The 27,414-nt window shown below is 41.4% G+C and overlaps 1 protein-coding gene across 1 annotated transcript; it reads right to left on the bottom strand.

The window, feature by feature from the left end:
• Window positions 1–1,970: 1,970 nt before the first annotated feature.
• fgf24 (fibroblast growth factor 24) lies at window positions 1,971–23,672 on the bottom strand. The gene is made up of 6 exons (XM_080417003.1): window positions 23,573–23,672; window positions 19,887–20,098; window positions 19,087–19,123; window positions 13,341–13,518; window positions 7,284–7,390; window positions 1,971–4,352 (listed from the first exon to the last, which is right to left on the bottom strand). The coding sequence occupies exons 2-6, from the start codon at window positions 19,916–19,918 to the stop codon at window positions 4,074–4,076; spliced, it is 633 nt and encodes a 210-aa protein (XP_080273129.1). The 5' UTR covers window positions 19,919–20,098; window positions 23,573–23,672; the 3' UTR covers window positions 1,971–4,073.
• Window positions 23,673–27,414: the final 3,742 nt, after the last annotated feature.

Raw genomic sequence — 27,414 nt, 5'->3', positions numbered from 1 at the left:
ACCTCCTTTGAGAAGGGGCTGGACCCTCTGCAGAAGGGAATCCTATGTTTCATTTTGAAGTTATTGGTCCAGCTCCAACAGCATCTAGCCCTCCAATGATCAAAGGTTGACTCAGTGAAAAGCCTGGCGGGAGGCTTATGCAAAAACGACTTCTCCTTGTTGAGGAGCGGGCGACACGTTTCCAAATGATTGGCGCTCGTTTTAAATGTCAATATGAGCAGATGCACTTTGGCTGTGCTCGGTCAAGTTTGAAGTATGTGGATGGAAAAGAGAGAGCTTTCGTTGCATAAATAGAATTTGGAGGGTTGCGAAAGCAGCATTGATTGAATTCCTCAACTATATACAACGGTTCCGACCCCCATGCTAAACACCAAAGTGCCTGCCCAGTAGCTTGAAAACTAAATTTGTTTTAACCCATTAAAACCGGGAAATCATCCGTGTCCTTTTAGATTTTAGAGTTGGCTCAAAAAAAAAAATAGCAGGTATACAAGCTCTGCCTTTTTTTTTTTTACATTTTTGAAAAATCTTGCAAGTGTGAGAACTACTGATTTATAAGGCATTTGTAGAATCGGCCTCAGGTCTTAATGGGTTACTAAGGTAGTGATACAGTGTGCTTTTTAGCAGTGTTCTAACACAGTGTTCTAATTTGTCAACATACGAGTGGCAGTTATGTAGTTGTCTGTGTCTCATTTGTTGCCTTTTGCAGTTAAGCGTTGTCCATTGACCATTGGCATGTCCAACTCCTCTCCGTAATTTTCCCACTGCTTGTTCTGCCCGCTCCGCAAAGCAGTAGGAAATTATGGGAAGGAGTTGGACAGAGACAAAGATAAGCCGAGGAAACGTGAAGCATCTCTTAAAACGTCTGCAGTCACCTTTTTCCACCATGGCCTCCTGCAGGCTAGACAGGCAGGATCTTCTATGTTGATCCATTGTGCTAATGGCTGAATCTCGAGGTCACACATTAAACAGCACTTTTCATCTTTTTAAAAGCAAGCAAGCCCCTCTCTAAAGCCTGTGTGATGGAATGTGGACTTGTAGGTCTATATTCTTGATGGCTAACCGAGGGGGGGGGGGGGGGGGGGGGGGGGGGGTTTGCCTGATAGCATCGCTAGGAACTTAAACAAAAGTAGTTTTTACCTCAAAAGCACCATCTCTCAGTCTGATGGTTGCTGTAAACACTGTTACAGTACATAGCATCACGAGACGTGCTACTCCACATTCCTGTCATCATTTTTTAGATGGAAAAAAAATATTGTGGGGTTGCCAAGCAGCGAATCATACGGATGTTTGAAGCTGTTTCGTGTAATGGACTAAATAGTCCCGATATATTAATTTGTGGTATAATTAAGTGCCTGCAATGTTGCAACCTGCTGTATTGCTGTGCACGTCAGTGAGTGTGATGATAAATCTCCTTGAACCCATTCATGTGTCATTACTTCTCTGTCGGTATGATTTGGTGTCAGAGTTTGATGTGAAACGTTTGAAAGTGAACTGCAATTTTGTGTTATTATAATAATTCAGGCCATTATGTCTACGGTTGCCTTCTGTAAGTGTATTAGAAAAAAATATCGTACTTTAATTGGCAACAACATTCAACATTACACAGGCTATTAAGAAATCAATATAAAAAATATCTCCAGTAAAACGGACCGTTGCCCTTTTGAGGTAGGAAATAGTTTGAGATTTGCAGCATTAGGTCTTTCTCAATTTTGAAACCGGCTGACCTTAAAAGCAGTGATCCCATTTTGGGTTTGTATATAAAAATGCATACCTTGGCAGTATGCAGAGAAGGGAATGTACTCTATGCCTGACCAATCTCTACCTGCAACATTACTCTTTTAGGCAGTGTGATATTCCTGCCTGCCGTTAATACCACAACATCATCAGCGTTCTTTAAATTGGGAGATGTCTTTCAGAAATGCATAAGTAAAGACATAAACTGGCACTTTTATTTTTTAAATATAGTCCTCATTTTATTAACAGAGGCCAAATAAAACTCACATTGTATTTACAAAGGAAGGCAATAAATATCTTAATAATAGTCATAAAATTATTTTTGCTTACATTTGTTTTAAAAAAAAATCATAAATGTGTCATGTTGTTAGTAGCAACTCATACAAAAACCCACCAGGCAGGCAGGTGAATATATACTACTGGTGAGAAAAGAGGCTGGATTCTGTTGCCAGTGACAGTAGGAATGGTAGAAGCATAGACTTTTCCCTCTAGGGATTCAAAACAAACTCACTTCTGGCTGCCAGAACTACCGTGAGTCGTTGAAACGCTCCCCCTGAATCCTGGATCAGTTGGTCGTCTGGGTTTTTCTGGAGGAGAAAGTCTTAATTGTCGAATGAGGAACAATTTACGTACTGATAAGCAATGGGGCAGTGTACCTCTGCCTGCGCGTCATATTGTCAAACAACCTGGCACCGGGCTTCCCAAAAGAGAATCGATACTGAGAAGTTTGTTCGTCTATGAGCCCACCGTAATGTAACAGAGCAGAGGGGAGACTTAACGTTTTGGAGACGCTTTTGGGAAACCCGGCCAGGCATTGTCTCCCATGTAACCCAGCTCAAGTGATAAATGTTTTCAAGATTAAACATGGAGGCTTCTGCTCACAGACAGTCAGACTAGGTAGCATAAACAGAGGGACACAGCAGAGCCAAATGAAGTCTTCATCACAATCCCCCAAAATAATAGCTAGCTCTCACAACAGACTTCTTTTTCTTGTTCTTTTCTTTTCTTTTCTTTTTTGAACGTTAACACACATGCAACAGAGAATCATTTAGAGAAAAACAATATGTCTGGTGATGACTCTTTGCTAAACGGGGTGCCGGGTGTTGTCAAAAAAGGGCTCGGATTAACCACTTGAAACCCAGCATCCCTATTCTGGGGATAACGTTCGTCAAAAATAGCAGATCTACAAGCTCACAAAACGTGTCACGTCACGACGCGTTGCGAGCTTGTAGATCGGCATTTTTTTTGGCAAAGAGATTTGGTGTAGACAGAAAAAAAGCGGTACAGTTGTAAAACTCATGTCCATTTTTACTAAGACTAGAGGGTTTAAGTGGTTAACATACATCTCCCAGTGTGATGAGGTTGGAAGACAGTGTGGAATTATGAATCACATCAAGCTCCACGTTCTCTTTTTTTTTCTCTTTTCTTTTTTTTTCTTTCAGTGTTTAAACAAGACTACGACCCACCGGCCGATGCCTGACTAGTCAAAGCATGTCGCGCTTTAGCTGAATCACAGGTTGTATGAAAAACGTCAAGGAAATCACAGCGCACAGTGTTGAACGCATTCCATCCGTGGTAGGCCACAAGTCGAGCTTAAGTTATCAACAAGGGAGAGACAGAGAGAGACAGGGAGCGAGGGAGGGGAAGGGAGGAGGGAGGGGAAGGGAGGAGACACAAGGAGAGAGAGGGACCTGTCAAATATTGCACTCAAAGCTACACAGTTATCTTGGTAGGGCAGTGTCACCTGCAACCGCCACCTCTCTGCCATTTCGTCTCCATGGCGCCTGATTCCAGTGGAAAGCACGGGATCCACGTTGTCACGGGTAACGCAAACAAAAACCGACAGTTATTCCAATAAATCTCTAGCTGGGTGATTTTTATAACATTGCATCAGCTCCTGCTTCAAGCCTCATTGTCAAAACGTAGAAAACAAAAAAAAAAGAACGATAAGGACGCCGCCTTCAGCTTTGCGATTCAAACGCGGCTGAAGACGACGGTTGACAAGAGTTGTTTAAAGAGGTCCTGTAGTTTCTCCAGTATAAATAACATGACAAAACGCCTTAAGACAATGACATGAAACCCAGAAGAATCCAAGAGTTTAGAACAGTTCCCAGTGGTCCTGAAATACAAAAATAAAACATCTTTGAATTGTTTGTTCTTTTTTTTGTTGTTGTTTTATGCTGTCTTTCTTATACACAAGTGAAGTCTTTTAAGGTTTTTTTTTCTTTCTTTTATGTAAAAGACAAGAAGCTTGAGATTTTCCTCCTTTTTTTCCTCTTTTCTCTTTAATTTCCCCAGAGGAAAACAGTGCTGCTGTCCCGGTCGGTCCTAACGATCGATCAGTTCCTTTTGCGGTTGGGTTTTAAGCGCCGGGCCCTTCGTGTCCGCTTAGTAACCGTGGTGAACCGGAACTCCTCCAACGGGTCCACCTTGCCCTTCGGGTGGCGCTTCATGAAGTGAACCTCCTGTTGCGTCTGCGTGGTCCGCGAGCCCTTCTTGGGCCTTCCTTTCCGGTTGAAGCCGAGGTACCAGCCTTTGTACTTGGCGGAGACCAGCGCTGTGTAGTTGTTCTCCAAGAACTCCTCCACGAAAACACACTCCTGCTTCCGACCGTCGGGCTGAAAGGAAAAGGTTCATTAGTACAACGGTAGCGCAATAGCATGACCTATTAATACTGTATATGGGTTGTCATTAACCCCATTTAGACCTGGAAAGCCTATACGTTGTTTTTATGCCTTTCAATTCGGGAAAGCATCTGTGTCATTTTAGTTGTTACTATATATCATCACAGACGGGCAGAAACCTTGCATCTCCAAGTTAAAATGTTTGTTTTTACGTAAATTAAAGCCCTACTTCTACGTCACACAGGAGTGTCGCACAAAAGTAGTGAAAATAGCAGATCTACAAGCACAACGCCTTGTAGATTTTTAAAATAATTATTAAAAAAGGAACAGTTTTGGACATACAAGGTTTCCACCCGACAACAATATTTAGCAACATGATTTAAAAAAGAATAATAATTTGAATCAAAAAATAGAAGTTTTTCCCAAAAACTTTTAGAAAGCGTTTTTAGAATCGGGACTATATTAGCACATAGCACATTAGGTAACACACTTGGCATGGCATAATTTGCCACAAGAGTTTATGGCGTTTACAAAGCTTATTTCCCTGAGCACAATATGGTGTGATATTCCCACTATTATTCCCAAAGTGGTCATTAAAGGTATGCAGAATGAGAATCACTGACAAGGGATGTCGTCATTATCTTGATGACATGCAAACCAATTACACTAACTGTTCATTAGCCCAGAGTGTGCCTATACCGCACCATACAGGCCCAGTATGGCGTACTGTATTGTTCTTACATAATTGGAAAGCCCAGTCAATGGTGAACCCTACACAGCGACTATGGAGCTCCCTTCCATAAGATCAAGCACATTACAGAAGCCGGGGCCTCATTTAACCATTTAACCCTCTGTACCAGAGGTCTTCAACAGGGGGTCCGGGGCCCCTAAGGGGGGTCCTCAGAGTTACTATGGGGGGGGGGGGGCAAATGTTTGTGTGATAGGAAATGTTCTTTACATTAACAACTTGAAGCCTAGCATCCCTATTCTGAGGGGAACATTAGGCAAAAATAGCCGATCTACAAGCACTAAGTATATTGAGGGTTTACGTGGTTAAGGGTCTGAAAATACGCAACATTAATCTGATGACTAATGCTGTCAAACAAGTCTATGACGCTACCTATGAAATCTATAAAAAAAAAAGTTTAATCTGCAACACAATTTCATACAATAAGTAGTGGTGGGGGGTCCCTGCTGCTTCATCTCTCTCTCAGCTACGGGGTCCTTGGCCTGAAAAACGTTGAAGACCCCTGCTCTATATACTATAACTACTAATACGTAGTTGACTGGGGTCAGCTCTGTACGCACTTTTATTTTCCCTCTCTACACCAAATCTCTTAACCGAAAATAGCCGATCTGCAAGCTCACAATGCGTCGCAACGCGGCCACTTTCGGCAAATGTTACCCCCCCCCCCAGAATAGTCATGCTGGGATTCAAGTGGTAGTGCTTACAACCAATTATATACACCTGCTGTGAAAAAACTGAGCTCCGTGTAAACAATCTAAAACTAATGTTGTATTACAAAAGTGATGGGTCACACTCAGAATAGCAAGAATGAGTTAACTTTTTTTATTGTTATTTCTTCTCCATGTCTTTAGGCTACAAAGGACAAACGTTTCGGCTATCCAGCCTTCGTCAGGGCTGGATAGCCCTCCATGTCCAAGACATGGAGAAGAAATAACAATAAAAAACTCTTGCCATTCTGAGTGCGACCCATCACTTTTGTAATATGATATCGGTCTAGGATATCGCACCAGAGGAGTCAGAGCGCTGTGGTAACAAAAAGTGTATCTAAAACACTGTTAAAGGTACGAAGTTCATAGATATTCATGATGGAATAAATGTTGATGTCAACAGTTTTTTTTTGGTATATCGTTGCCGTCGGGTGTAAACCGTCCAAAACAATTACTTTTCAGGATTGAAATTCAAAAATAGCACAAGTAGCAGAATCAAACTCAAAACGCGTCGAGCTTGTATATCTGCTACTTTTGATTATTTTGTGTGACGCTGTAGTATGATCACATAGGGCATTCATTTACATGAAAAAAAACACAAAAAGTTGAATTGTGGAGATAAGAGGTTTCTGCCCGACAACCAGCAACAATATATAAATGAGATCACAGGACCAGGAACTCAAAAAACGCTTCTAACAGATGACCATGATGAGAGAGCAAAAACGTGTGTGAATTAACGAAGCCCCGCTGATGCTGTCAACCATGAGTTATGAGTACACACACACAAGAAAAGAAAAGTCAGGGGTTAGCACGTGGGTCTGAAATATTCATTTATTTCTCATAATCGTAACGCAGTCACATGCGGTCGTTCCCCCCCCCCCCCCCGTTCAACACGGCCACCTGGTGTGACCAAGTGATATAATTGCAATGGCATTCCTCCTCGGTGACCGTTAGCCCCCCCTCTCAATGCATTGTGGTGATTGCAGTCTGTAATTGACTGATCGAGTGTCAGAAGGAAGTAGGCAGATTACGTAATGGAAGAATAGCTGTGAGTTATCAAAGGAGGTTTGTTAGGGGAGTGCATGCATACAGCAGCAGGCCGAAGCAGAACTGCGGCTGCTGTTCAATATGCGCTTTTTGCAAAGAGTTCCCTTTTTTTTTTTTACTATCAACCACTTAAACCCTAGCTGCCCTATTCTGGGGGTGAACATTTCCCATAAACAGCTGATCTACAAACTCACAACAGCTTGTAGATGGGCTATTTCTGGCAAAGATATTTAATGTAGAGTGAAAACAGGAGGGGGGCCTAGTATAGAGCCCAGGGGGACTCCGGTTAACCAAGTACATTGTTTTTATTTTAAGTGGTTAATTTGATATAAAAACGTGGATGTTAATACTTGCAGAAACTTTTTTTTTTTTTTACAAATTCTTGATTTTCCCAACCCCTGAATGAGTAAAACAGACACTTACCCTTCCAACTATTTTGCCCTTCTCGTTCATGCAGATGTAATGTTCACTTTCTTTCCCTTTTATTCGAATATGGCTCCCAAACGTTTCCGTCTCAACCACCAGAAGAGCTGCAAAGAAAAGACAAAAAAAATAAGTTTTGGCTGTTGAAAAGATTTTTACACCATTAGATTTTTACAAATTCATATTTTTCAAGTCATTCATTTATTGATTGGGTTTGATTTAGCACACATTATCCAGATAGTGGGTGGAAATATATGAATATCGTCTGAAAAATCACTGATAATGATTTAAAAAAAGGAATCCATAGTCTACCATCACTTTGGGTCATTTCTATCCTCACTAAACATTCAACTGAGAGCATGACACACAGCATTGCCACATCCAAGATAACAACTTCCCAATGAAGCAGGTCAAGTGTTTATTTCTAAATGTGAATAGTGCATTAAATATCTTAGTGCTAATGGGATCTTTCACTTTTCTAGAACATTTTCTCAGCCTGCAAACCACCATATAATAGAGATTCAGGGACAGAAAAAAACCAGCTGGAAATCTGTTCCCAGCTCTCAACATTAATGATTATGAAAACTACTGTCAGGTTGAGGACACATTTGGAGCATTAATTTAACTGTGAGAGTGTAAGAAATGGACCGGAATGGGTTAAATTTACATGGGTAGAATTTCGGTCGGTTAGTAAATGTGTTTCTAGCAGTTATTCTTAACCTGGATATTCAGAATGAAAGTAAGAAAGTGGTACTTATTACAGTATATATAGGGCACCAGGATAAGACTGTCCACACTCATATGTGCAAGTTTATTCTCTAAACATAAAGAAACATAAACGCAAGTTAAACTTAAAGCGTATAGAAAGGTGCACCAAAACACCACATGCATTTCACAGCCTGACATAACGTATGCGTTCCCGGATTGAAGGGGTTAAAGAATAAAAAAGCAAGTATTTTGCACACCTACAAAGGCGACAGGTGCGTGGGAGAAGAGCAAACGAGGGCCCAAACGTAGTGAAAGAAAAAAACTCCCACTCTCTGTCATCAAATGCAAGCAAAAAAATGTAATGGGAATAACAACGTTTCGCTCTGTTAGACCTTAATCAGGTTATCTTAAGTGAACTTAATCTTAAGGTTATCTTAAAGCACACTTAAGATAACCTGATGAAGGTCTAACAGACCGAAGCGTTGTTATTCCCATTAAAGGAGTGGTTCACCCCAAAAAAAATCTTATTTTCTATCGATTACACACCCCATGAAGCCTTGAATTCATGGAGATGTTTTCGTTTTTGTCCCATTCCAGAGCCAATAATTTTATCGGTCAATGGGAGAGTCTAAAAATCCCCATGAATTCAAGGCTTCATGGGGTGTGTAATTGATAGAAAATAAGTAATTTTTTTGGGTGAACTACTACTTTAAATATTTTTGCTTGCATTTGATGACAGTGTGCGGGAGTTTTCTTTCACAAGGTTTTAAAGAAAACACATCATGAAGTGTATTCTTACATTCAATTTGTGATATTACCGTTATATTATCAATGAAATCTTAGCGAATTGCCAATTATTTGGGGGCCCGCTTGCAGTATCCTCCCGGCTCACCAGTTGGCCCCCTGGCCCACAGGTTGAGAAACGCTGACCTAAGCCGTTCTAAACAGACATCACAGCGGCTCTTTCATTTTCAGGTCACAACTTTAACCCTTTGCGAGGTCATCTTTGTTTCTGCTCGGTCTCTCTCTCTCTCTCTCAAAATAAAAGGATCTGCCAAACATTTGTGGAGCGGGTTACGAGCCCCCTCAGGATTAGGTTTCAAGTTTCCTTCAGTCTGCGCTCACTCAATCAAAAAAGTTAAGATGATCCATTTGTTTAACACACTGGGCCATTCAGTGGTGCTCAAGGGAACGGGGGCAGGAATAATAGACAAGGGGGGGGGGGGGGGGGGGGACAAGCAGGGGTCTCCTTCATCCACCCCATGAACATGTCCCTTTTAACCACTTAAACCCTCTGTACTTAGTAAACTAATACTTAGTTTTGACCGGGGTCGGCTCTGTACTTGGTCCGCTCTTCTTTGCTCTCTCTATTTCCAAATCTCTTCGCCGAAAAATAGCCGATCTACACACTCACGGTGCGTTGCTTTGTTGGCATTTATTTTTCGGCTGGTGGCAAGGAAGGACATTGATAGCACCTTTGTGTTCTTACAAGGGAAAGAGATAAAGCTTTACTAAGTAGGGAGTCTCTGTTTCCGTGTAAGAAAGACCTCATCTGATGAATACAAGCAGGTTTGTGGTGTGGGGTTAAAGGGGGCTTGTAAAGCCTGATTTTTACTTAGTTGTGCCGCCAGTGTCACGCGGGGAAAATAGCCGATCTATAAGCTCACAACGCGTCGCAGCATGACACGTTATGAGGTTTGTAGATGTGCTATTTTAGGGTGCGCTACACCGTCATGCAACTACGTATAAATCAGGCATTGGGGCAATACTTTTTAAGGCAATGCATCAAGTTGTGACAATAGTGTCATCTCTATCCAGTGTTGTAATGTAAGTACATTTACTCAAGTACTGTACTTAAGTAAAATCTTTAGGTACTTTTTCTTTACTGGAGTATTTCCAATTGTCTATACTTTTACTTCTACTCCACTACATATCAGAGGCAAATATTGTACTTTTACTCCACTACAATTATTTGAAAACTTTAGTTACTAGTTACTTTGCAAATATAAATTATTACATTATAAAACATACATTAACCACTTTAGCCCTATTTTATACCTAGGCTATTTTAATATAGCCGATCTACAACGGGTCACATTGCAACGCGTTGTGAGCTTATAGATCTGCTATTTTCAAACATTTTAGTACTTTAAGTATATTTTGATACGAATCCTAATACTTTTACTCAAGTAAATTTTGAATTCCGGACTTTTACTTGTAACAGAGTGCAGTATTGATACTTTTACATTTGAGTACTTTTTCCACCACTGTCTGTATCAAAAGCACAAAACACAACATTACACTATTAATCTAAAGAAGTATTTTACGGTCCACAATCTACTTTTTTTAGGTTCTAACCCACCCATTGAGAATCACCAGCCAGAACAGGCTGACTCCGCTCTATTGTCTTTCGTTGCGCACCGATGAGAGACCTACAGTGGAGCTCTACTCCTGCTTGCCTTGGTGGAAATGATTATAGTTTAGACTCATACATGTTAAGAATGCCATGGCCTAATTTCTTAATCCTCTTTCCGAACTACTCTCTTGAAATATACGGTAAAAGGTTTGATCCTTGAAAAAGAATGCTCAGAGAGCCCCGAGCAATCTCAGTTAGGTTGTTTTAGTCATGCTTAACACTGAAACAGGAGGGGGCGCGTAGAATGAACCAGTAACCAGTAAGAATCTTAACTTAGGTAGCATCTTAAATAAGAGGAAACGAGGTAGTTATTTACAGTCTGTGATCAACATAATCCACAATTTAAAAAGAAAACAAAGGAATGTCATCCTTAAAGTCTTACTTATACGTTTTTGTAAGACTGCTCTGCATCTACACTGTGAAAGACACATTTACACTTGAGACACATTCTGTATTCTCCTAAAATGCAAAAAGAATGATGACCCCCCCTCCCTTTAGCTGCAGAGCTGTGGGGTGGCATAAGCCTTTGCAAACCTCTGATTTTTATATTTCTTAGGCAGTGGCTTGTGACCTATACACGTCTAATAAGACAGTAGCAGTGCGTCTGACAGAGTGTGGATTAGCACAGGGCTAGAGAAGAGGGTCTTCCCGAGCATGCTGCACATTCGTCAGTGTCAAGGAGTTCACAGGTGCCAGGTACTGGAGTTGATGTCTAGGAGGTGGAGGACGGGTCAGGTTGGCAAGGCCTCATGGGAAAATTGGATCTGCTTCTGCTCAAGCTCTGACAAGCAATTGTTTTTCTGCACAGTCGCTTGTAAAATATTGGTTGTTGCGGGTTGCGTTTTTTTTTTGGCTCGTTTCGGAAGTGTAGTTGCTTATTTGGGCTTGTTTAAACCGATGGTTCTCAAACATTTTCAGGTATTTGTCCGCGGACCCCTACCTGAATAGAAAGTGTGCCAGGGACCCCCATACAAGATTTGTGTTGTTAATGTGTTTTAAAAATATTCCATTTTTCAGATCCCAACACATCGCATAGTAGTGCATTGTGAGCTTGTAAATCGGCTATTTTCAATGTGACGTATATGCGGTTAAAGTGGTTTGCTGGGGACCCCGTGTGTGTGTGTGTGTGTGTGTGTGTGTGTGTGTGTGTGTGTGTGTGTGTGTGTGTGTGTGTGTGTGTGTGTGTGTGTGTGTGTGTGTGTGTGTGTGTGTGTGTGTGTGTGTGTGTGTGTGTGTGTGTGTGTGTGTGTGTGTGTGTGTGAGATCATGCGGCATAGTCGCTTCTTTTGGGCTTGTTCTAGTCTACCTGGACAGTCTAAGCGATAAGGTTGCTTAGACAGATTGTTTCTCTTGCGAAATCTGGCAACACTGGAAACTTTCCCTTTACCCAGGGCATCTGTGACTGAGCGCATGTGCTCCTGCAGCGCGGCAGCAGTGGCACAGAGGAATTCAGGTCTGAGAGACATGTCAGCTGGAGACAACAGACGTGAGGATGAGCAGTATTTTGTTTGTGGGATGAAGAACAAGGACCTTTTCTTTTCGCTCACGAACCGCTGCGTAAAATGGTCCCAACTGAACAATTACATATGTTTAACCAGATTTGTGTTTTTCTTTCATCTCCCAAGCAAAAACTAATTAACAATCGCCCTTTTAAGGGTTGATTTCCCCACACAAATTCACATAGAGGGGCTGATGGCTCACATGATGATGAATTGAGTACAATGGACCACAATGGAAACGAGCCCCTCTGGGCTTTTTGTGTCATCTTTTTAGCAGAGCTTTTTTTTTAACTGTACTGTCGTACTGTTATCAAACGTGTCAATAACGTATTAAATCAATCATGGGGATGAAAATCCCATGAGACAATCTTTTGCAGCACCCCAATCATGCAGAATTGTCTTCCTTGTTAAGACCAACAAGAAGGTTGGGAAGTTCACGGCCACCACTGATTTAGTTGACTAACCTAAAGCACCAAGACTAACGCACAAATAGTTGTCCTCCCGGCAGCATGTCTGGTAAGGTAGATGAACTCACTAGCCACAGCCAACATTCACCAGCATTTAGCTAGGAATTGTTATACTTTTTTCCATTTGCCTATTTTATGCTGGGGCTCTGCAGGATTCTAGCCATCTGCTGTCTGTCTGTCTGTCTGTCTGTCTGTCTGTCTGTCTGTCTGTCTGTCTGTCTTTCTTTGGACTGATCAGTGCCAAATTACCTACTGCACCAGTATAGCCCACAGACGTTCCTCCACAATTTGTTTAAATACTTAAGCAATACTTAATAAAATATTTAAAATAAAACTATTTAACTTAATGTTACAATGGAAGTTAATGGGGCTCTGATCGGGCTTGCCCAGATTTTGAGACACACGTCATAGATATGTCATAGACGACCGACATCATAGATGACTGTCGTCATAGGCTGGTCACATGAAGTCCGAGATCCACATTGGCGCCACGCCGTTAGATTAGATTCTTTTCACTATATTCATATGATTATCCATTTTGTAAATGTGTGGGAGCTTGTACAGAAAATAATTTCACACTCACCATTTTAAATCTGCAAACTTGTGATGTGATTATAAAGCTGAAGTTGGGGACACTAGTGGTTTGTAAGCGGACTAAATCTCTATCTGATAAGGCAGTGGTTCCCAAACTGTTTAGCTCAAGACCCAAGAGAGAAGTTAGACGTTTGCCCGGGACCCAAACTATTATTTTCTGATTTCCTTTATGAAATACTTTTGGAAAATTAAAACAGTTTTTAATTGATGAAAAGTGTTGTTTAATCTTCTAAAAATCTTTTGAAATAAGATATATATTTTTTTAAATGTAGGGAACAAAAAGGGGGGATATTTAATCGCGGCCCACACAAATGGTCCCAGTGTTTGGGAAACAGTGCTCTATCTGATAAGGTACACAGTAAGCATCCCATACCATACTTGCCACCATCATCTCCGTTGGCATTGACTCTCTTGCCCAGGATCTGGACGTGCTTCCCCGTGGTGCGGCTGTACAGCTGGTAGATCCTGATCTGCTTTCGGCTCAGGTCGTCCGGGTTCCGCGTGTGGTTCTCAATGTAGAACCTGAAATCAGCAGGGCTCTGCTGAGACTCCTAGTTGTTTGGAGGATTTTTAGAAAAGGGCACAAAAGAGGGGGAAAGAGAGAGAGAGAGGGAGAGAGAGATGTGATACAGGTGTTGATAGTAATGTGTGTGCTGTGTCTTTTTATGGGCCCTCTGTCAAGCAGTTCTGCTCCAGGGGACTGAGAACAGATAACAACCTGGAAATTGTTAGCTGCGGCGTTTAAGCGTTGTTCTCTCACCTTTTTACTGGCACACTTCATCTGTGTTACATTTACAAGCTAACTGTCCTATCAAAATACATTTTAACGAAGTCACCATAATGAGTTAAACTAAATCTCAGTGATTAAGTGCAAAAGCTTTTTCTTTTCTTTTTTTCTCCCTTTTCAAAACACCATTGTTGCATACTTTGTATTGAGACAGCTATATATACTAGCAGTGTATGCCCCGGGGTGATATTGAGAAACCAGTATTCCATTTCCACAAGCAAGCAAGCCACTAGCAATTATACACCTGAAGCATCCAGGCCTGTTGCACTATCATCAAACAAATATCTGCCCGCGGGTGAAGCATGAGTCCATAAATTAAGGGAGTCGCAGCAGGAATATGTGGCTATGATGGGAAGAGACATCTCTCATACCACACTGCATACCACACTGCTGTCAAATCACACCAATGCTCCTCTTAACCCATTCAAACCGGGGAAGCACCTGTGATTTTAACCACTTTAACTATTATTTTATACTGTACTTTGGCTATGAAAAACCGTGATTTTTTTTGCAAATCTTTGAATACATATATATTTTTAAAGCCAACATTTTTAACTAAAATCTTTGCTTCTGGGGGTCCCTGGAACAAAATATTTTGAGATGGGGGTCCGTGGCCAAATACATATGATTTTGGGGGTCCTTGACAGAAAACTGTTATAGGATTTAGAAGACATTTTGTAGAATCGTGTCCGCGGGTCTTTATGGGTTAAAATTCACCGGTCCGGATTCTCACAGCATAGAAGAGTGATCTTAGGTCTAAATAATAAAATAAATAAAAAGGGAAGGGAAAAGAAAAAAGAAAAGCGGAAACCACTGACATGAACACAATGTAAGAATGCACCCATGTCACCGCAACCTGCGTGGAACTGTAAGGGGAGTAACGTATACTTTCAGAAGCCCCTGGAATCTCTGTTCAAGCCAAGATCCCGTTTCTCCAGCTGTATGGTGTGGTAATTGCACAGTAATGGCTTTTTATGTGGCTGCTCTCAGGTGGCTAATTATATACACATTACATAGCCTGGCTCCTTGTTATTCTAACCTCAAGCAAATTAATGACATTTTAGCGAACACGATGGGAAATTACAGGCACGGCAGAACAAATCTTTAAACACCACGGAAAGAGGAAAACAAACGACCGGCGGATATGAGCGCCAATCTCTGGCCATCATGGCTCCTATACCGTGGCTACTCTGAACCAAGTGTGGTATGTGTATGCATGCCATGCATATGTATTGACATCGAACACACCCACAATGCTACTTGCCAGGCAGTGAAGAGAACTTGACACTTTCACACTGCCATATCTAAGGACGGTTATTTTAAAAAGTCCAGATTTTTAAGTAGGGTTGGGGGTTCGAACTGATTCAAACTGGGGCTCAAACCTTTTGTCAAGGACCCCCAAATTGATATGTATTTGGCCACGGACCCCCATCTCAAAAATATTTGTGCCAGGGACCTCCAGAAGTAAAGATTTGAGTTAGAAATGTTCGCTTTGAAAATATATATATATTCAAAGATTTGCACAAATCTTCAAGATTTTTCCATACAGCTTTTAGTGCACTTGGTGACAATACTCTTTCAGCCTTGTAGAACAATAGAAATAAATTTCATTTTAAAATTAAACATTTAAACATGTGGGGCAGACTTGCAGTGATTCGAAAAGAGATTCATTTAACTGCTGAGTTTATCGAATTTGCCTACTGGGAAGCGGCTCTAAAATGGAATGGGCTATCGAACCCCCAACCCTGTTTTTATAGAATCAAAATGTAATGAGAACCATTGATGAATTCTTACAGAAGGGATAGGTTTTAAAAATATATTTGGGTTGGTGTTTAACTATCCAGAAAAGCAGATGTTGGGTTAATGTCGCTCTATTTCTTACTGTATTCAATCTGCAAAGGCAGATATTGGGGGAAAGTGTCACTTTAGAAGATTTGCAGTACAGAAACACATCTGTTTATCAAGATGTCCAACAGCACATATTTGTATTTACTTTTCAAAAATGTTATTCTATTAACTCATATTATGGCTATCTATCTACCACTGTATATGTATTACTAACACTTCGTTAACATAGTGAGTTGAGAATAAGCAGCCAACTTGTTGATAAAGTGACACATAGTTTTTAAAAGGCTATACCTGCACTTGGTTGCACACTGTGGTGTCGTGCACCAGAAATAGAAGATCTACTATCTGACAGCACGTCACGCTTCGATGCGTCGCAAACTTGTGGATCGGCTATTGGCGTGCGACACTGGCGTGCAACTAAGTATAAATCACCCTTTAGTTACACCCCTTTGTGGATGGTGCCTTCACACAAAGCAAGTCTTAAGTCCAACAAGCAAAAAACATGGCCTAGCTGGGCTGCTGAGGGATTTATCCTAAATCTCTCCATCTCTAAACAAACAGAAAGGTGTGTTTGGTAGACAGTTGCATTTCACGTTGAGGAAAAGGCAAGCCTAAGCACATGGCTGAGGGAAGCACAAACGACAACATTTTTTTCGGGTGTTTTTTTTCTCTCTCTCTCTCTCTCTTTTTATCGACCTGTCTCCTTTCTTCAAAGCCACAGGATGAAAATGGATATGGTTGAAACTTCAAAAGTCTGGCACTCGTGTTTGCTGGGGAGGCTGAGCCATGTCGTTGCATCTAAGATACACCTTGCTATCTGCCTGACACGCCAGCGAAACACGCATTCACACGGGCATACCGCATTGCCACAGATATGCACATGCTGACGTGCACACGAATGCAAACGCACACAGACACTGATACACGCGTGCACTCAAGACACATTCAAGCGCACAGACACGCACGCACGCACGCACTCACACACGCGCGCGCGTGTGCACACAAATGCATATCTTGGTACTCCGCTGTGGTTGCTCCTGTTTCTCCTCATGACCACAGTACAATATGTCAGAGTCATTACCAACACAAAGAGCTCTGAACAGGCAGACAACAGAGCCAGTGTCAAAGCACATTAATGGATCATTTATCTTATGAAATATTTAGACTTGTCTCCTCGTCTGAAAGCTGTCTAATAACGGTTTAGTCTATGTGTGTGCTTTGTCTGTATTAAACACTTTGTGACAATGCTGTCAGTTAAAGCACTTTGACTAAAACCTTCACTTTTTTAGTTTGGGGCAAAGAAACACCTTGACATCGTAATAAATAAAATAAAATGAAACATCCTTCAATATCATATTCCCATTTGTGGTCAGCCATTATATTTTGGTATGTCCCCCTGCTTTTCATATTTGTGTTGTTAGAATGATACGTTTTGATACATACATGCTCCTGTCTTAATGAGATAAGAATTGGCACAGCCAGCACTGTCTGGGAATACTGGTGAGTTTTCTAACCTGTCAGAAGGTAGATATCGCTGTTGTCGGGCAGAAACCTCTTATCTCCATATTTTTTAGTAAATTAATGCCCTATTTGATCACACTACAGCGTCACACAAAAAAAATTGAATCCTGAAAAGTAACAGTAACAGTAAGAGGTTTCCACCCGACAGAGACGATATCTGCATTCACCGTGCAGATATCTAATGTGCTGCCGTTGCTGTCAGACAGAAACCTTGTATCTCCATATTTCAACTATTTATGTTTTTTTTTCCCCATAAATGAATGCCCTATACTTCATCATAGCAGAGTGTCACACAAAAGTAGCGAAAATAGCAGATCTACAAGCCTACAAAGCGTCATGATGCGACATGTAGTAAGCTTGTAGATCGGATATTTTCACTTATTCAAAATGTTTTTAAAATAATGATAAAAAAGGACATACAAGGAATCATCAGTACTTGGGCTCCCCAGGATCGTAGCAGAGAAGAACCACTGCTTTTGCCTGTTTGTACCAGTTTCTTTGGACCAATTAGAGCGCACAGCCTTACATAATGGAGAAGCGCCTGTACTTTGGGCCTTGGTAATGTTTTCTTATTTTTTTTGACGGTGTAAGGTCCACAATCATCCATGGTAGAGGAAAGTGTATTGTAACGGGTGAGAAAAGTACAATTATACAAAAAGCATGACTATTGTTCATCAGACAATTCATCATTTAGGCCAAGTTCATTCCATTAGGTTGAAGACAACCATCTGACTAGGGATTTTAGATGTATTTTTTTTCTTCTGTAAAAACATTTGATCATGAATGATTATTTTTATGGGATGCTGAGAAGGGAAAGAAGTGAAGAATGGTCAGCTGATGAGGAAGACATAGTGTGTTGGGATGAGAGGACTGACTGTCTGACATGAGATTTGACTGAGATCTGTCTTCAATTTATGTCAAAGATAGAACACCATAAGGCATATAATGATGAAGTACATAATTGTAATAGGTTATAAGCACAGCACCTTTGTGAATATTGGAGAGGACATTGTTCTTGATTCAGCAAAACAAACCCAAATCGCCTAACAGTATAAAGACTCAAACAGGGGCAAATACTCTAGCAGTTTACCTGCCAAAAGCAGTTTGTTTAAAAGAGTTTAGTAGCATCTTAGGATGTAATTTGGTTGTTTATTAGATTACATTTCATACATTTACTGTTGGCCAACTGTGTCACACTGGGACATACATCATCATCACAGTGATTGTGGTGCATTCCCCACAGAACAGCCAATACATGCCCAAACGATCCAACATTGAATAAATGAAAGACTGAAAAAGTTGTGCATTAGGCCTATATTATTGTTGAATGGTATACGCTTATTTATTTAGCTATGTTAAAAATTTGACAGATAACGTCTGTGCTGCAAGTGTATTTGAGTAGTTTTTTGGAGATAACGTTTAGCGCAGCCTATAATGCCTGTAGCTGCCTGGGTTAGATTGGGCAACTTTACAAAATCCTGCATTTACGCACAAAAACTAAACCTTTCCCGAGGTATTCAGTGTTCAGTAGGTCTAACGTGTTGCCATGTCTGCTTATTATAAGCGACTTTGGGCTCTAATATTTTCATAAATGTTTTGTGCCAGGCTATTTTCAAATAGCCAATGCGTAGGTTTAAAGTGCATTGGCCTAATAGTTGCTTCTTTTGGGCTTGTTTTCATAGACCACCTGGTTGCTTATTTCTCTCACAAGATATGGCAACACTGAAAGCAATATTTCACTAAATGCATGACCATATACCAGTTTCATTATTTGATGGCTAATGTTTTGCAGAGTGAGTCATACTTCTATTAGAGCATGTCTGCGCTATAGGCATTGATTCTGAGACTCAAACGAATAGGCAACAAATGATCTCAGACAAACTCCCCCGAAGCTTGTCAGTAATACTATAGAACACACACACACACACACACACAAGGGAATTGAACGTGAGAGTAAACATACCTGTAGCTGGAAATAGAGTACCAGAAAATGTAAACACCTAGTGAGAGAGAGAGAGGGAGAGAGAGAGAGAGAGAGGGGGGAGAGAGAAAGAGACAGGGGGGAGAGAGAGAGATTGGGTGGGAGAGAGAGAGAGGGGGGGTGGGGGAGAGAGGGGGGTTGAGAGAGAGAGAGAGAGAGGGGGGGGAGAGAGAGAGAGGGGGGGAGAGAGATAGATGGGGGAGGGAGAAAAGGGAGGAGGGGAGTGAATCACAGGCAATTACATGAAGCATAAACTCAGTCTCTACCTGGATGACAGCAATACACAAATATGAAGCTTTTGGCGACTTCTATTGGTAAGAATGCATGTGTTCTGTGAAGAAGTGTGGTAATAAAAGACTTACAGGTATATGAACCGAGAAGATTAATAATGTGATATATAATATGAAACACGTAAAGGTATATGACCCGAGAAGTTTGATAATGTGATATATAATATGAGACACTTACAGGTATATGAACCGAGAAGTTTGATAATGTGATATATAATATGAAACACTTACAGGTATATGGACCGAGAAGGTTAATACGATATATAATACGAAACTATTACAGGCATATGAACCGAGAAGGTTAAAAATATATATAATACCAAACACTTACAGGCATATGAACCGAGAAGGTTAATAATATATATAATACCAAACACTTACAGTGCATATTATGAACCGAGAAGGTTAATTAAAAATATGATATATAATATGAAACACAGGTATATGAAGCGAGAAGGTTAAAAATATGATATATAATAATGAAACACTTACAGGTATATGAACCTGGAAGGCAGGAGAGACATCTTTGAGATCGCAGAAATACACCTGTTATCGCCACAGATTTTAGAGGAAAGCTGGGCTAAATGACCCCCAGGCTGAGAGTCTCCAGTCGTCACTCCGGTGGCGGTGCGTGTGATTCCCAGTGAAACGACAGATCACCGGAGAGCAGCACTGAGGTCACGCACTGCCACATTAGGTTGGTTCTTCCTTGTGAGGAAAAAGTATCCACAATATGATTTGTGTTTTCTTCAGAATATCCAGAATATGATTTTTTTCTTTTTCTTTAACGTAATATCTCCTCTCTCAAGTTTCTTCACGGGCGGCGAATCCCTCCGTGTGGGTTTACAGTGTTGCCAGGCAGGCAAAGCGTGGATTCAATAAAAAAAAAAAAAAAATAGAATAAAATAAAAAAGAATCCCCTTGTTTTAAGAGAGAGAGAAATCCTTTAAGGCTATGATAGCTTCGTTTTCCTCAGTCATGCTTTGCTGCTCCAGAGATCAGGCTCTTATAAACGATCCGTTCGTAATATACCTGCTGCAGAACACCTTGCATCGGTCATTTTATTCTACCAAAGTGCGATCAACCAACAAAAACAACACCAAAAAAAAGTCTGAAAAAGTGGGCAACCACACTTCCTATAGCCCTGATTTAGCGTTATGTTAAATATCCAGTTACAAAAGTTGTGCGTTTGGACCAAAAAAAGTTGTCTTGTTAAAGAAATCCCAGCGTCAGATCAGATCCTGCGTTTAGTGTGCGTGTGTGTGTGGAGCTGGTGTCTGTCAGTGTATAGCGGTGTGTGTATGTGTGCGTGTTTGTGTGTATGTGTGTGCGTCTGTCTGCGGCTGGAGATCTGGGCACAGTGAGGCTTTTCTGTTGTTGGGTGGGTGGAAACATGTCAGTGGTTTGTTGCACCTGATAGGGCAGTGTTTCCCAAACAGTGGGTCGGGGCCCATCTGTGGGTCGCGGACCAATTTTTATGGGTCGCAAGTAAATTCCCCCTTTAAAAAAAGTTGATTCTTAAAAAAAAAAAAAATGTCATCAATTAAAAAACAATTCCAACATTCTTCTAAAGTATTTCATGAATACAATTAAAAAAATCTATAAAATGTTCTCAAAAAAAAAAAAAAAAAAAAAACGTTTTAAGAAGTAGTGAAAATAGCAGATCACAAGCTCACTGCGCGGCGCGAAGCAAGGCGTTGTGAGCTTGTAGATCTGCTATTTTCACTAGTTTGAGCTAAAAAGTTTGGGAACCACCGTGATAGGGGTATGATCTGAGGAAGACCAACCGTTTGGAGACAGGGTTTTCCCCTCGGTGGAGAGAGGAGAGGAAGGACTGACTGACTGTGAGTAGTAGGCTACAGTGTGAGCGCGCGGAATGAAAAGATTCGTTTTCGCGGGTAGATTTAGGTTAGATTAATCTTGGTTATTGCTCGGGTATGGACGCAATACTACTGCGACATCTTGTGATTAAAGATCTTCACTTTTTTTTTTAAAGGATTGGATTAATCATTAATGTGATCTATTTTATTTTTCCATGTTTCATGTTATTAAGGACATTCGCTTAGTATTAGTATTTTATTGTTATGCTATTGTTATTATTTTTGATATTTGGAACTTAAATTGTCTTGACTCTTTTGGCCTAAAGCCATCGAAGCCAACTTTTAGATCTGTTTAAAAGCAAATGATTTTTCTTTTTTCTTCTCTCTCAGTGTGTGTGTTCTTAATAGCTGTCAACATTCTGTTTTAGTTTTTGTGGATTGGGCTTTGCTCTGCCAGACACCATTGAAACTCGATTTTCTACAATAATGTGTAATAGCCGAATTTATCCCCGCATTTAAATGCGAGGGAGAGAGGTGTGAACGTGTTTACGAGCGTCTAAATGACCCATGCTTCCCCTTCTCGCTATTTAACAAACTCTTTGTGTTTCTCCTTTATTGTCCCATTAAAAACGGGAGCTTCAGCATTCCAAACCCTATTGATATTCTAAATCAGTGGTTCTCAAACTTTTTTTTTTTAATTTCAAGGATCCCCATAACTCTGAGAGAGTACTACAAATGGAACCAAATGGACCCTTACAGGTCCATTTGGTTCCATTTGTACACTCTCAGAGTTACAGACTTGTAAGGGTCCATTTGGAACCCCCTCAAGGAACCCTGAGGGTCCCTGGACCCCCACTTTGAGAACCACTGTTCTAAATGATCAGATGTAAAATCAGGTGACCTGTTGTAATAGTGTAATTTCTCAAAGCTTGAACCAAAAATGACATAATGGCATTATAATTGTCAATAAAGGCTTAATACTTCACTTAAGCTATACCCCCAGTGGTTTACTTTTCAGGAAACACAAATTACAGTGAGGAAACAGAAACTAGCAATTATAAAAAATAGACTTTTTGAAAATAAACACATTTTATGCTTATTTGTTTAACCATGGCTTACATTTGATGCCTAATATACCACCCAAACAAATATTCCTTGGCAGTCCCCAATGAGGATCATTGGGGACTGCCAAGGAAATATTTTTTTTGCTTGACAGATGATTAAAAGCAGAGGAGTGATAAACAGTAATTATCCCACCAACTGTGATATAGAGCCAATGTTGTAAAGTCACTCATCACCACACTAAGCAGCACATTTTGGTGACAATCTTGCCCAGAGCGTGACTATAAAATCCACAAGCTGTCATAAGGAAAGAGAAAGGACTGATCTTGCATTGGGCCCATCTGTGCACTTCGAGTGACGGTGCACTGCATGCACGTGGTGTGACTGCAAGACCCACTTTGTCACTGATTTGAACATTTCCCTTTGGTATTCAGGGTGAGACGTTCATTTTATTTTGCTTCTGGGTTGTAAGTTTGTCTACTCCACCAGCAACAATTGCAAGTAACTGATTTTAAGGACCGGTTCTATTTTAATTATCTGGTTGGCTATAGTGAAATAATGAAAGTGCCTGGTGAATTCTGGTATGTTGCAGCTGCTATGGCCAGTAGACCACAAAAAAAAGAAGTTAGATTCCTGCTCTGTTTACATCCAATGTCTCTGGTAAGGGAATTCAGATTAATCTGAAAATATAAAGCCAAAATTCCTCTTGAAGGGGGCTGAAAGATTGAACACAGTGTCTATCTCATGCACTCATTGTCATTGTACATTGTATGCAGTGGTGTAAAGTAACTAAGTGCATGTACTCAAGTACTGTACTACTTAAGTACAATTTTGAGGTATTCTTTACTTTCTTACAATTTTCAATACTTTTACTTCTACCCCACTACATCTCAGAGGAAAATATTGTACTTTTACTCCACTACAATTATATGAAAACTTTAGTTACTTTGTAGATTTTGATTATTATTACAAAACACACAAACCACTTCAGCTCTATATATACTTCGGCCATTTAAAAATAGTAGATGTACAAGCTCACAATGCGTCGCATTGTGAGCTTGTAGATCGGCTATTTTCAAAATATTTTTTTAATGCATTTTGATCTTGCGAAATGGGACATTCTGCACAATGAGTACTTATATTTTGGTACTTTAAGCATATGTTGACGCCGATACTTTTGTACTTTTACTCAAGTACAATTTGAATACGGAAGACCTCTACTTGTAACAGAATACATTTCTACATTGTGGTATTGATACTTTTACTTAACTGATTGTATGTATGCTCTCGTCTTACTCGGTCCATGTGCGTTCCATGGAACTCTGCAAGCTGTCGATTTGTCTGTGTGCACCGGTGTTGTCAAGCTCAGCAGCCACTCAAGACCAGGGATAAGGTTACCCACAGAGATTAGCCGACAAGAGGAAGGGAGTGAGAAAAACAAGCAGGCGAGTTAAAGGTCTTAGTTTACCTGGCTTTGCTGTCTTTGGCAGCCAATGAAAAAAAAGTGCCTTGAAAAGCACAGGTTCATAGAGCGGACTCCAAACGATTTTTCCACCACCGTCTTTTCTGTCAGGTGGATTTTTAATCTGGTTAGACAAAAGAACAAATGAAAATGATAACTCATAGTGCGCGAGTGTGAGGAAGTGAGTGGCGAGTGAATTTATTTGACTTTATTTATTCATTTTCCAAATACACACACAGTTTTTTTTTAGCTTTGACTGACCGTTCAGCTCTGTCTGTCTGTCTGTCTGTCTGTCTGTCTGTCTGTGGGAATGTCACAGAGGTGAGGTTGTGTGACTGGAGTTGAAGGCGGAGGCGGCGTTGGCTGGGTGGGCAGGGCAGCCAGGCCGGGCGAGCACTCGGAGGTTCAAAGGGGGCAGCCATTTAAGATGTCCACAAAAGAACTTGGAAGATCGGTAAGTAAAGCCCAGCAAAGTAAAGCCCAATGTACTGTACCACATTAGCACCAGTCCCCCCCCCCCCCCCCCAGCCCAACCCCCCCCCCCCCCCCCCCCCCGGCCACCCCCACCCCACGTCCCTCCTACTTTGTACTTTCATCTCTGACACGGACATATCGACTTAAAGGAAGGGAGTGGCTGGGGGGCGGTCAAGGAAGGGGTTGTTGGGTGGGTGGAAGCGAGGGGTATGTGGTGGTGGGTGGGTGGTTGGGGGTGCACGTTTAATTGAATTCCCAAGGTGAGGGGATGGATGGATGGGTGTGTGTGTGTGTGTGGGGGGGGTTAGAGGGTGACTACTGGATCGTATAAGCCACCCACACGTTTTTACCCCCTGTTAAAAAAAAAAGTATTCTTTAAAATCCTGAGTGTCAATTTAACTCGAAAATTAGAAACATGGACCCATAAGAGTCTATTTTTACACTCTGAGTTAAACCTACACTCCGGATTTTGTAGTGCAGAAGTCACAGACCAACATGTGTGAATAACCACACGGCATGGCCTCTTTTCCCCTTTCATCTCACTAAAATCAACCTCACCCCATCAGTGGTGACCTCCCCTCCCACACACACACACACACATGCACGCACGCACACACACACACAACATGCAAACAGAAACAGACACATGCACGTATACGCAGGCACACACAGACCTCTCCCTTTCCACTGCGATGGCTAGTTTGGCTACTGAAATGCTTTCCTCTTGACTGCTGAAGATCCACGGTCACCGTGGGGCTGACGAGGTGGGTGCCAGGTCATAACAGGGTCGCGACACCTCGACGTGGTGAAGGGTGACAGAGAGAGGACCCAGAGAAGGGTATAGAGCTAGCCTCCTCGTAGATATCTTTCATATATCACCTGAAAAGAGGGTACAAAAAGATGTGTGTGTCTGGGGGGTGGGGGTAGTAATTTGTCCCCCGTCACACGCTGTTTGCTTGGAGTCATTTAAGCCATTTAGGCCTTCGCCTTGAAGGTAGGAAGGCAGCCAGGGTTTGTTGTGTGGGCGCGGATGCACTTGGGGAGAGAGTGGGGGACGTGGGAGTGACGGGTGAAAATTAAAGCATCACTCCTCAACAAATCATCCCCTGAGCACCGTGGTACGCGCAGAATGTATTTAGTGTTCCCATTAAGTTCAGTCACCCTGTTTGACATTAATGATGATTTGCTCCTCTCTCTCTGCTCAACGGGGAGTTTTTAAGTTGTCCAAAAACATAAACACAAGTATGGGTCTCCTGTCGCTAGTTGCTAACACATGCTATAATTTTCATGACTGCATACACCAACCTCACCTATCACCCAACTATTCAAGAAAAAAAAAAGGGAGAGACCTTGGTGATTACTGAGAAAAAAAGACAAAGTAATTCCCAGAAAGTGTTATTTGAAGCTACAATCAAAGTATTCAAGCTTTTGGCCAACGTTTGTCAGCTGAATGACAAGTCACTTGGATGACCAGAGGTAATGCCTAATTTCTGTTGTCAATGTGAGTTGTCAGTATGACTGAAGCCTGATTTATACTTTGTCGCACTACGGTGTCACGTGCAGAAAATAGCCGATCTACATGCTCACAACGCATCATGCATGCGACACGTTGTGAGCTTGTAGATCTGCTATCTCTGATGCGCGACACGGTTGTACAATGGAGCATAAATTAGGCTATGCGTTAATGACTTAATAAGGCTCCACAACTGGGTGGACTGGTGGCGGCGAAGGTTTTGGGAAGCAAGGTGATGTAAGTGTTTTAAGAAATTTCCCCCCATAGAATTTGAACGACCCCATAATTGTTTGTTGAATGGCTGTAATTACCAAATTAAGGGGGGGCTGGTTGTTTGTAATGTGGCATAAAATTGCTGCGAGTCTCACAGCTTAGACAAAAGGCTTGAATCAGTTGTATGAAATGAAAAGTTTTGAGAAAATGGTCTACATAAAAAAAAATAGCTACAACTCTACGCTTAAAAATGTCTTTGTCTGCAATGAATTAAAACGATCAAGCGCCATAAATAACGTGGGAACTCATGGCAAAGGCCTTTGAAGAAGTGCAAGTAGCAAACTACGTGTGTGACCTGGCTCAGCCACCTCCTTTAATGGACTTTCATTTAAAAGTCATTAGCTTCATATTTAGAGGTGAGAAGTATTAAGTGAGTGTTCAAAGGCAAAGGCCTGTCAAGGGAACGAGTTGACAATTTTCACAGTCCAACGGGAAATACTTGACACGTCCTATAATAGAGGTGTTGGAGTGCCATTTTGGTCGTATTGGGTACATTAGTACTATCTTTGATGATCTTACCTTGTCAATCATCTTCTTTGGCAACATTTTAGCGTCACTTAAACCACTTTATTCACGAGAAGCGTTACCTAACTCTCTCCACTGATCTCAAAACAACAATATATCGGCCGTATATATACTTCTAATTGAACAAATCTCTCATGTTGGGTTGGGCCTGGGACAAAATTGTATCAAATGGGAGGGTATGTGGCCAAATATGCGTGTTATTCTGTGTGGGGTCCTTGACCCGAAAAGATTTGGGGACCTTATGCACTACAAGTCCAACAACATTTGGAGTGGAGCCCCCCTCCAATGCCTTCTCCACACAGAGCAGCTAGCCTGAACCTGCAGTTCCACTCAGCCTAATGGCTCAGCCCAATCCATTCCCCTGTCTAGCACCCTCTTCAGAGGCCGCTTGCCCTCTTTGTTCTGACAATACACAAACGACCATTCAGATGGAGGGGGGACTCTGTAATCAGTGAAATACTAGCCTCTGGGCTTTGTAGGCATAGGAAAAAAAACAGGGAAGGTAGAGGTACTGAGAGAGAGTGAGAGAGAGAGAGAGAGAGAGAGAGAGAGAGAGAGAGAGAGAGAGAGAGAGAGAGAGAAAATCCATCCATGACCAATCAACTCTAACTACCTGTCTGGCTTTTTAGCTGCAGATGTTATTTAGGAAGGAAAAAAAAGAAAGGGGGGAAAAATGTGCCCGGCGTTCCAGATGTAAGATGTTCGAGAGGCAGGCTGGTACCTCCACCCACCGAGGAAAGAGGCAGGGACGCGTCCACACCCATCCAGCACTGATATCGTGGCTGTTGTTGTTTTTTTTACCCCCCCCCCCCTTTGCTCTGTACGTATGTCCTTGGACAGAATGCGCAACGCATGGCATCACTGTATTGCTATTTTTAGAGGGCATGACGG

This window comes from Gymnoscopelus braueri, assembly GCF_963280865.1.
Source record: "Gymnoscopelus braueri genome assembly, chromosome: 20".
NCBI lineage: Eukaryota > Metazoa > Chordata > Actinopteri > Myctophiformes > Myctophidae > Gymnoscopelus > Gymnoscopelus braueri.
Note: the sequence above shows the minus strand (reverse complement) of the source record. Positions and strands in the feature narration are given on the sequence as shown.

Excerpts from the sequence above, each read along its gene's own strand:
- fgf24 (XM_080417003.1), bottom strand. The coding sequence starts at position 19,918 with ATGTCTCTCCTGCCTTCCAGGTTCATATACCT. Across the intron at positions 19,124-19,886 it reads CCTTCCAGGTTCATATACCT|GTGTTTACATTTTCTGGTAC; the intron begins GTAAGTGTTTCA and ends CTCTCTCACTAG. Across the intron at positions 13,519-19,086 it reads TACTCTATTTCCAGCTACAG|GAGTCTCAGCAGAGCCCTGC; the intron begins GTATGTTTACTC and ends CCAAACAACTAG.